Source organism: Silene latifolia, chromosome 6, assembly GCF_048544455.1.
Source record: "Silene latifolia isolate original U9 population chromosome 6, ASM4854445v1, whole genome shotgun sequence".
Lineage (NCBI taxonomy): Eukaryota > Viridiplantae > Streptophyta > Magnoliopsida > Caryophyllales > Caryophyllaceae > Silene > Silene latifolia.
Window position 1 is genome coordinate 136,974,290 of NC_133531.1, and position 10,696 is coordinate 136,984,985.

Consider the following 10,696-nt stretch of genomic DNA (forward strand, 5'->3'; position numbering starts at 1 on the left):
ACCCTGGTTCTTGTCGCGTCTTTTATCTATTACATACACCACAAGATTGTCGAGTAAAAAACTAATTCAAGATAATATCAATACACTTTGTATTTATACAAATTCCCCGTGCGCTGAAATTCCCTTCGTGAGTTTTGAGGAGTTATTGAGGTTGCCATGATTTGAACTCGTGACCTTTGGTCACACTGATTCTGATACCATGATAAATGTCATCTCAACCAAAACCTTAAGGTGATTGTTAAAACCCAACTATTATGAAACTTGTTCTTTTTACTTCTTACAAGCTTCAGGCTAGTTATGCTGTGCACTAGTCCTTTTCTCCTAGGACAATCATCCAAATATCATGGCATGATTACACTTTCACATGAAATAGTTTTCTACCACAAACTTTGTCCATCCTTTTTTTCCTTTAGACAAAGCATCTTCTATTATACAAAGTGAAGTTTACAAAAATACATTAAAAGTAGAGTAGTGATATGTGACATAATTAACATCACACGAAGCGCGAATTTATGAAAAAAAGGCGTTAGCACGCAAAAAATACAGTATACTGCAATTCATACATCAGTGATGGCACCCGGCTTCTTCCTCGTCCGTGACATCATACCCTTCCGCGGCAAGCCATTTTTCCTTGTACCTATACCACTTTGCAAATACCAAGTACACAAAGAAGTTCAATAGGCTTAAACCCGAGAGCAACCAGTAGAAATTGTCGAGTCTTCCTTGATTCAAGTTATCGGCTAGCCAGGGGTTCTTGCTAGTAATTTTGTGTACGACTGTCACGAGAAACGAGCTAAGGAAAAACCCTAAGGAAAGTGTACTTAAAAATAACCCTGTGCTCATCGTCTTCATTCCTTTCGGACATTCCCTTAGGAAAAAGTCTAATTGACCGATGTACGTAAATGCCTCCCCTGATCCCACAAAGAAAAACTGTGGAATCAGCCAGAAAACACTTAAGTTGACGATTGCACCGGGTTTATCAGCAATTCCTTCAGACTGAACGGCGTTGAGACGTTTTATTTCGACAAGAGAGGCTGATACCATGGCCAATATAGAGAGCACTAGTCCGACTCCAATCCTCTGGAGTGGTGTGAGTCCATGTGGATTGTGAAGGAGTTTAGAGGATATCGGAACAATCACCTTGTCGTATACCGGGACTGTTAAGAGGATACTACCAACAAAGAAAACGGTAAGTGATGCAGCCGGGATTTCAAAAGATTTGCCTATGTGACGGTCCATGGTCGTGGCTTGTGAGACTGAAAATGTCGTCATTTGGGCGTAAATTGTCCAGAAAATTATGGTTGTAGCCCAAATTGGTAGCATTCTGATCACCAATTTCACCTCTTCGACGTCGGTCAAGGATGCCAAGCACCATTTGTTGATTTTATCTTCATTTAGTGAAGAACCCTTTATAGCTGCCTTGTCTAAGAACCTAAAGGCACAAACAAAAAATCAGTCAATGTTGAAATACATGTATTATTAGTATAGTCTATAGTATAGCAACAAAATCGTTTGGTCTTGCATAAGACGATTGTATAACACAATATGGAGTAATTGTTATTGCTATCGTCATCGAATGACTTGTTTTGAATTCAGATCATGAATATCGACTGTAAAAGTATCATAACCACACAATTATTTGAGAAGCGATACTATTTGCTTGTTATGTCGACCAGTCGACCACGTGTGGAGATAAGCAAGCAGAGGAAAAGGAAGTCAAAATTAAGCCTAAAAAGTGGTCGTTAATTTCTCAAATGATTGTGATTACCATAATTAAATTTGGTGCTTAGATACAACCTCCACTAACCACAACCTAAAAAGGAAATCAAGTAAAGGTGATACAAGTAACACTTGAATCAAGTAAAGTTAAGATTAATAATAGTCAATCAATAAGTTTCATAATAATGTTTATTAAAATAGGCTTCAAGGGAGCTTAAAAGCCAATCTTAATGCTGACGGAATTTAAACTCAGATCATGAATACCATCTTTCACGACTTTACCGACTAAGTTAGTTGACATCGCATGCTTATTAAATAAGCCACAAAATTGCTAAGGAGCGAGGCTTGAACCTTGTCTCCACAAAGTTTTACCTTAGTTTAAAATGATTAAACTACTAGACAACACTCCATCCTTACACGTTTTTTTTTTGGCTAACCAATTAGAGAGAGTAAATATAGCCAAAATTTATCCCGTAATTATTATATGAAACGGTCGTGCAACACTTAAATCAAGTAAAGGTAAGGATTAATCATAGTCAATCAATCAAGTACCCATTATAATGTATGTTCTACTAAAATAGTGCTATATATATTTTCTTGCTGGTTAACCAATTTGTGTTAGAGAGATTATATATGGCCAAACTTTGTCTAGTATAACTGTTGAATGTCAAGATTAAAATGTGACCACAACATAGATACTAGATAGTATAGTACTCCTAAAAGCATAGATATATCATATTCATAAGACTAATTCACCCACCTTGTTCACTTTATTTATGTCAAATGTTATCCTAATTTTTTTTGATATCGACCGACTACCAAATTATATACATAAAACTTGCGTTACATGATTGCTTCCACTTGGTTCATTTTTAGGGAAACTTGTATTTGACACAAATCTGATTTTCAATGTCCTTTCATTTTTTTTAAAATTTCAAACACAGATAAATTGACTCGCTAAATTGTCTGCGCTTTTGACGTTTTCCATAGTAAAGAACTACACATTTGTTATTATGCGTCATTCAGGCGCAAATTATCAATGTTTTCAATATTGTTATGTTATCGTATGTTATTTTGTGCTAGGATTAAAGAGCGTATAAGTTGCGAATTTAATGAAATATTATTATTTTGTGCTAGGATTATCTATTTGGCCTTATTTTATAGGTCAACCCATTTTCACATCTATATAGAAGTCTATCCGAAGAGTAAACTCCTTAAATATGAGTGTTTCATTTAGGTCTTTTATTGCTTTCTTATATTCGGCACAACATTTTAGTAAGCTCGTATTAGATTAACGGTTTTCTAAGGTGGGACCTACGACCAGCAGGGGGCAAACCTAAAATAAAATTTTCTAATGAACCACCTCATGTTGTTTTATACTTATGTTAATGTCCATATTTAAGAATTTTGTGGTAGAAAAAATCGGTAATCGATCTTAACAATTTTTTTGGAAATTTGGGGTAACGAGTGTTACTCTTTGCTACTAGCTAGGTCTCTCCTACCTAAAATAACACTTAATAAGTTAATTAAAGAAATATTATTGAAAATATAAATTCATAATTAGCGAAATATTCTTACAAATCTTTCTTTAATTAACTTAATGTATCTTTAGGACACACCTTGAAAAAACTATTCCCTCCTAGTTTAATTGTTGGTTTCCTATCTTTTGTGTACCAAAATTAAGAAAATGAATTTGGACCACACAAAATACTCTACTCCACACGAAATTGAATTTGGACCACACAAAACTTACCAAAAAAGGAAGGGGAACCAATATCCGACTATCATCGAAAAGGAAAGAGGAACCAACAATTAGATTAGGAGGGAGTATAAGAGAAGGTCTCCCATAAAAAAACAAATTGTATACTCACTTTCATGTGGCATGTGGGACTTTGGGAGCAAAACCATGAACAGGAAATGATGACTAATGAACAGTGTATTGATCAAGGTGCTCGGCATTTTATGATCCGTGGGACACTGGCTAACATGCTTCAAGGGAAATGGGCAATGATTCTTAGATATATGCAAGCGCATAAAATGAAAACGACACATAAATTTGAGGACCAATAATTATTTACTAGTGAACAACTAATAGTCCAAGATCCAGTTTAATCGTTTATCGTTTATTACTTATTATGGATTGAGCATGGGCGAATCTAGGGAATCCACAATAGTGTACGTATTAGCCAGGCCGAGTTGTGGCTAGAGATTGAAGTGGCACGTGGGCTGTTGGGCTGGCATGCCCGAATACGGTTCATGGTTCATTTTAGTACTGGCACAATCCAACATGGCACGACATGCCATGGACCATGGGCTGCTATTTCATTTCACCGACTCGGCACGACACGACACGATACTTCACTTATCCGATCTTCACATGCCTGATCCGTGTTATTTTTCCTCCAGGCACGAGGCATAGCCCAATTCCATCTCTAGTTTTGGCCAATCAAAAAATTTATTATTCATTGTTGTACGTTTTTTTGTTACGGTATCACTTTTTTCCAAGGACGACTAACTTTACCTTCGTACCCCTAAGAGTAATAAAACCACTACACTCACGTCTCGGACCTAAAACTGATACTTAAGTTAGACAAACTCTTTGAATTACAGTAACAATTAGCTTAAACCGGAGGGACTACCAAAACGATTGTACTTAAAATTCCTACCACCCGACAACACACGTACTACCACAAGTCCACAACCTTTTTAATTTCCACAAACAATATTCACTAGACACCTTCAAATAACAAACCACTTTCCACACAAAAAAGTGGCAACAATGCGTACGTAACCACATAATATATGTTCACATACGTGATGATGATCAACAAGACTCAGATCAATCATGTGACAAAAAAGCACACATGAAAGCTAATACGATGTATACACAACATAAATAATCACAAGCAAAAAGTAGGAATCTCTTTAAACCAAAAGAAAAAAAGACAATTCCTCAAAAAAAAAAAAAAAGACAAAATAAAGTGAAAAATGTAGTTAATGTGCGTGGCGGTAGTATGCTGCGACAGACTAAAAATGTCAACTTTATGATAACAGTAACCATTTTATGTTAAAAAGTAATCATTTTACTATATTAAAACGTGTTCACTTCTTAACAGGTCAATTCAAGTTTCGAGTCAGATTAAGGACCTCACTTTGGGTTTGGGTCGGTTTATTCAGGTCGGTTCAATTTTATCAGGTTTACCTTTTACCATAAAATGCTCACTTTTTAAATAGTTGCACTATACAATGGTCTTATAATATAATTTGCGGAAAAGGATACTGACCTGAATTGCTTGCTATGAGGCAACTTTTGCTTAGTTTTCATGGAATTTTGATCGTCAATATTATAAAGTAGAGATGAATCATAAGGCAAATCCATGTGCCTTTTCTTCAAAGCAGCGACAAAAACAGCAGCAATTTGTGTCAAAGGACTACCCACAAGCCTCTTAAAACGGTACCGTCTTGTGCCACATAAAAACACACCAAGAGCCAACATTATTGCACTTGCACATATGCCATACCCCCATTGTCTACCCATGTTATCTTGTATGTATACCAATATTGTCACGGCTGCTAGTGACCCTAGACTTATGAAGAAAAAGAACCAATTAAAGAATTTTCCCATTTGGGTCCTCTCTTCCGGGTTTGACTCGTCAAACTGATCTGATCCGAACCCTGATACACTTGATTTTAGTCCGCCTGTTCCTAGGGCGGTTAGGTATAGTGCTAAGTAGAGTACACCCAGTTGTGCGTCTGTGGCTGGCTCGCATTCTTGGTTGGTGGTGCATGGTGGTGGTCGGAGGCTTGGGATTATAGTTGATATGGTTAGGACCGTCACACCCTGCACCGTTGAATAAATAATTTAGTTTCGAATTTATATTTTGGAATTTTTAAATTAGGATAATTTAGTCAATAAATGATCAATTACTATACAAGCATGGATCCATTAGGTGACCGACTTAGGTGGCCTTTGTTTGTCAAGACAACATTTTGCTCAACAAGTTTCTATATAAATCCAATATGTTTTGTCTAAAAAGTCGATATTTCCAATAATAATACAAATGTTCGTTGGAAATTAGTATCATGGAGTGAATATTTATAATAATACAAATGTTTTTTGGAAATTAATATCTTGAACCTGATATTCATTGAACTAAGTTCCAAAAAAAAAAAAAAAATGAATAATCGATGAACTGCCAATCATATGCTCCCTCTAATCCATTCCAAACTACCCCTTCCCAATTTGGATAAAATCTATTCCAAACTATCCATTCTACTTTTGGTATATAAACCTATCGTGCAATATTTTATTGTTAAATCTTACTTTTCTTACTTATCAATCATAAAACACCTTCGATATTATACTTCCCCTGTTACATATTATATATGTCTTTTTAGGAAAAAAAATTAAATTTTCTTTTAATATGCCGTTTTACATTGTTTCATGTATTATTACCCATCCCCCTACTACTAATCCTCCCTACTACTAAAAGAATAAAAATTCTCTTAATTTTCCCTCCAAAAAGCATATATCTAAATTAGGAAATAAGTATCATAAAATTATCTTTTCAATAAATATGTTTTAATAATTATAACTCTAATCTTTTTATTAAATTCATAATTATTACTTTTCATTAAAACTAAATAAAGTTAGTATTATATTATAAATTAAAAGTTCTTAAATTTTTCAATAATGCAATAATTATTATTTTAGAGAATCACTTGACATCCCATTTTTACTAAAAAAAAAATAACAATCTCAAACTTTTTCCACCTACGTCGCTAACTACTATTTACAGTACTTAGTATATTTCTCTAATTAACTGCTCCCCTATTTCATTTTAATGATATTCTGATTTTGTACACAATAAAAGTAGTCATAAATATATGTTGTATAATTTAAAATAGAAAAATACCAATAGTTTAATTGTTAATTTTTCTTACATTTCCATCTAGAAAAACCCTGCTATAGCACGGGAGCTACACTAGTGCTATACAAATTCCAAAACACTACAGCAATTAGGGAAAAAAAGAGGTCTTTTAGGCTTTAGCTATTAAGATTAATTTCGAGTTATATATTTTGGGATTTTTTAATTAGGATAATTTTATTAATAATAATGATCAATTACTATACAAGCATTGATTCATTAGGTCCTACTTAGGTGGCCTTTTTTGTGAGACAAGTCTATATAAATCCAATAATAATGCATTTTCTTATCAAGACTGTTTAATTTGTCCAAAAAGTCTCTATATAAATCCAATAATAATACACATGTTAGTTGGAAATTAACATCATGGACGTACTGCATATTCATAACGTAGGTTTGAAACGCTTTGGTATCAAAAATATGATGGTAACGGGATTTAAACTCAGGACCTGAGTTAATGAGTACCACTAGTCATGACTCTAAAATCTACTGGGCATATTATTACCCTATTATTATTACTTACTAATTATTAAAATAATCTAATCTATAAATTAATTGCTCAAAAATACAATAATATAAGTACAAATAGAAGACAAACAAAAAAGAGAAAAAAATTGACTTACCGCTGCTTGAACTGTGGCAAATATAGCAATTGTCAGATACCTGGAACAATAAGTAAAATATATTTAAATATTAATGATGAGTTACAAATAATTAAATAAGACCGTTGTCAATCATATAAAACTTAGTACTAATAAACTAATAATACGCCATATTCATAATTCATTGTTATCCTTGTATGAGATGTATACTCTTATAAGGTCGCCGTATATTGTATAACGAAACCGTTTTACGAGAGATTCAACTGATAAAAGAAGTGTAAGATAAGATAGTAAGACAAACCGTCCAAGAAAGGTGTCAGCAACAAAACCACCAAGGAGACAAAGCATGAAGGAAGTTCCCATGAAATTAGTGACGGTATTAGCTGAAGCCGCATTCCCTAAATGCATCACTCCTGTTAAATATGTCACTAAATTTACTGCTATTCCTAGGGTTGTCAATCTTTCACATGCTTCCCCTCCTGCACAAATTCACATACACTTTTAATATTCATAATAGTAATATATACGTAATAATCTCGAACGTCTTAATTTAATTGAAGTAATTATACGATTAATAGTAATGAATGAGAGTTTAATCAATAAAAGGACTGTTTCACACGGTGAGACATTTGTATTATATACGGAGTAATTTGTATTCTACAGCAGTCAAATTTAACGGATAAAGTCGTTGAGGGTTACAACTCGATCAAGATCTAGTACAAAAATAAACTCGTCTATATTAATATTTTGTCCTTGATACGACGAAATATTAAGCCAAGGGTGTGTCAGAAGAAACAGCAATAATAGGACACTGAAACAAACAAAATTAAATTTGGTAAAGTCATTGGACAATAACTAGACGAGCCTAGTTCAAAATTTGTGGTGAGGGGGTGTTTTCAGACACGAGCATGGTATTCCTTAAGACGGTTATATCCCTTAAAATTAAAACAGATCAAATATCAATTTATATGATCAGATGGGACAAGCTTTTTGACATTCTCAGAATACGGAATATTATTCTTTTTATCTCATCTAACTATTTGACTTATTTCATGTTTAAGATGGATATGCATGTCTTAAACAAGAATACGTGATTACTCAATGACTTAACCACCTAATTAAGCCGACGTCGGCATTGATATCATTACATAGAACATGCCTATTTGTACTAGGAAATTACTAACCATCTCAATTTCTAGTATAATAACTATCGTGTAAGACCGTATTAGAGGTTGAGACGATTCTTTATGTATAAATATATACTTAAAACGAATGTTTAATCAATAAAAAGACCGTTTTACACGGTAAAAGGCGTATTTCGGAATCGAAAGAGTACCTAATATCATAGCAGCGGCCTTCCAACCACCAGTTTTAGTTCGATCAGCAGGTCTAGCTTTGTAATCCCATGCATCGGTGAGACAATCTTTTCCAACTTCCGTGTCCAAGGATGCCATACTTGCTTTACTTCCTGGAAGAGGCATTTTTTCTTAATCTTTTCTTTTGTTTTGGATATATTTATATTAGTATTATCTTTTTCCCTGGTTTTTGGAGGGAAGATAATAACTAAAAGAGAAAGATAGTAGAGAATAGAGATCGATGTAGGAGTGTGTTATAGAGTTGTGAAATAAGAGGAGAGATATATATAAGGTGTGGACTCTGGAGGAGTATGGGTCCCATAGTAATAGTAAATTCACATTGAGTTATTCTTACACCATTCAATACAATTAATGGTAGGCCCGGCCCAACTCCCATAACAGGTCAATTTATAACTCTCCAACCCAATCCAACCCGGCCCCGCCCCGCTCCAACCCAATCCAACCCGGCCCCCACCCCTTAACCCTATTCCGGGTCGATTTTGGGTCAACCTCCACCTGGTCCGACCCGACTCAAACATTTGACCGGCCCTAATTCATGGTATACTGATTTCAAATCTGAGTTTATTAGTATTCATTTTTTTTCTAAAGTTTATACATAGATAAGTGTTGCACGGAAGCGTGGATGAATTTTATTGGGCCTTAATTGCGTCGGTATTCACGGTTCATAAGAGTATGCTATTGTCCGCTTTGAGCCAAAATACTTACAATTGTTACGGAAAGGATGATCAGGTCTCAAGAACTCACAGTGACAATTGAACCAACAAACCTTTTTGCTATTTTTAAGCCAAAAAGATTTATGATCTTTTTCTTGATAATAAGGACAAGAACGATACCTAGATGTGGACCAACTGGAAAGCATGCCATATGGAGGGAAATCATTGATCGTCCACACTAATGTAACCTTTAATTGAAAATTCTGTTTCTTAGAGACATCGTAGGTATACACGCCGGTTTCCCAAAGTTCTTTCAATTCTTTGATCAACGGTTGGAGGTAGACATCCAAATTTTTCTTAGGGTTCTTAGGACCTGGAACGAGCAGAGATAAGTGTAATACTATGTTTTTCTAAGTCCTGTTACTCGGCCGAGTAATGCGTCACGTGTTTCTGGTCAAGCTACTGTCCAGGAATACTCGACCGAGTATTCTCAATATTAGACCGAGTATGGCATACTAGACCGAATATTCGGTCTGACAGGTTTTATTTCCGCGGTTTGATTAAAATGATTAGAGAAGTATAAATAGCGTGTTGAGCAGTTTCTAATCAGTTCTAAATCATTATTTTACAAAACCTAACGATGCTCTAAACTTCTCTAATCATCTTCATCTCTTCCTAAGCCAAGGGTGATCGATTGTGAGCTTTTGAATCTTGTTGTCCGTGCCGTCTATGCTAGTAAGTCTCTAATATTCCTAATCAGTTTATTATTATTATTGTTAGAATTGTGCAAACCCTAATTTGGATAATTTGGGGAAATGGTTTATAGTGATGGTATGTCATTATTTGTGTGTAGGTGACGGTGACATGGAGAATACTAATGGTTGCTTGTGTGTGCTTGGATTGCGAAAAGGTAGGGTTTCCCTACTCAGTTTGTTGTATAATTGATTTAATGTATTGTTGTGATTAATTGATTTGATTGATATTGTGATTGGTTGTTGTTGGTGTGTTGGAGTTTGGGTGTTGGAGTTGAGATGGTTGATGATGTCCACAAGGTGCGTCCTCGGCTGAGTGGAGTCACTTGCGGGAGTGGCTTCACGCCCTTGATTCGCCCTCTGTGGAACCCGCCGCGGGAGAGGATGTGCACATTAATGAGCAGGGTTATCGCTCGTTGATGAGCGGGGGCTTAGGTGGGCAAGGCTGCGGTCTCCTACTGGCAGGGCTACACACTTTGGTGTGTAGTCAGTTACGAGCTGTGATTGGGAGTTAGAGATGGATTGCGGAACAACTGTTTATCTTTATCGTACTTTGTCGTATTTTGATTATACTATGGGAACAAGATGGGGAGTTATCGCTTCGAGTCTAGCTTCCGCTGTTACGAGTTTAGCCGTTTAGCTTTCGGTTGTTTTGAGTAGTAGTAA

General features: G+C 35.2%; 1 protein-coding gene across 1 annotated transcript; it reads right to left on the reverse strand.

Moving 5' to 3' along the window:
• Positions 1-379: 379 nt before the first annotated feature.
• LOC141587357 (protein NRT1/ PTR FAMILY 6.3-like) lies at positions 380-8,863 on the reverse strand. Its single transcript, XM_074408824.1, has 5 exons — positions 8,586-8,863; positions 7,551-7,728; positions 7,271-7,310; positions 5,004-5,560; positions 380-1,432 (listed from the first exon to the last, which is right to left on the reverse strand). The coding sequence occupies exons 1-5, from the start codon at positions 8,728-8,730 to the stop codon at positions 565-567; spliced, it is 1,788 nt and encodes a 595-aa protein (XP_074264925.1). The 5' UTR covers positions 8,731-8,863; the 3' UTR covers positions 380-564.
• Positions 8,864-10,696: the final 1,833 nt, after the last annotated feature.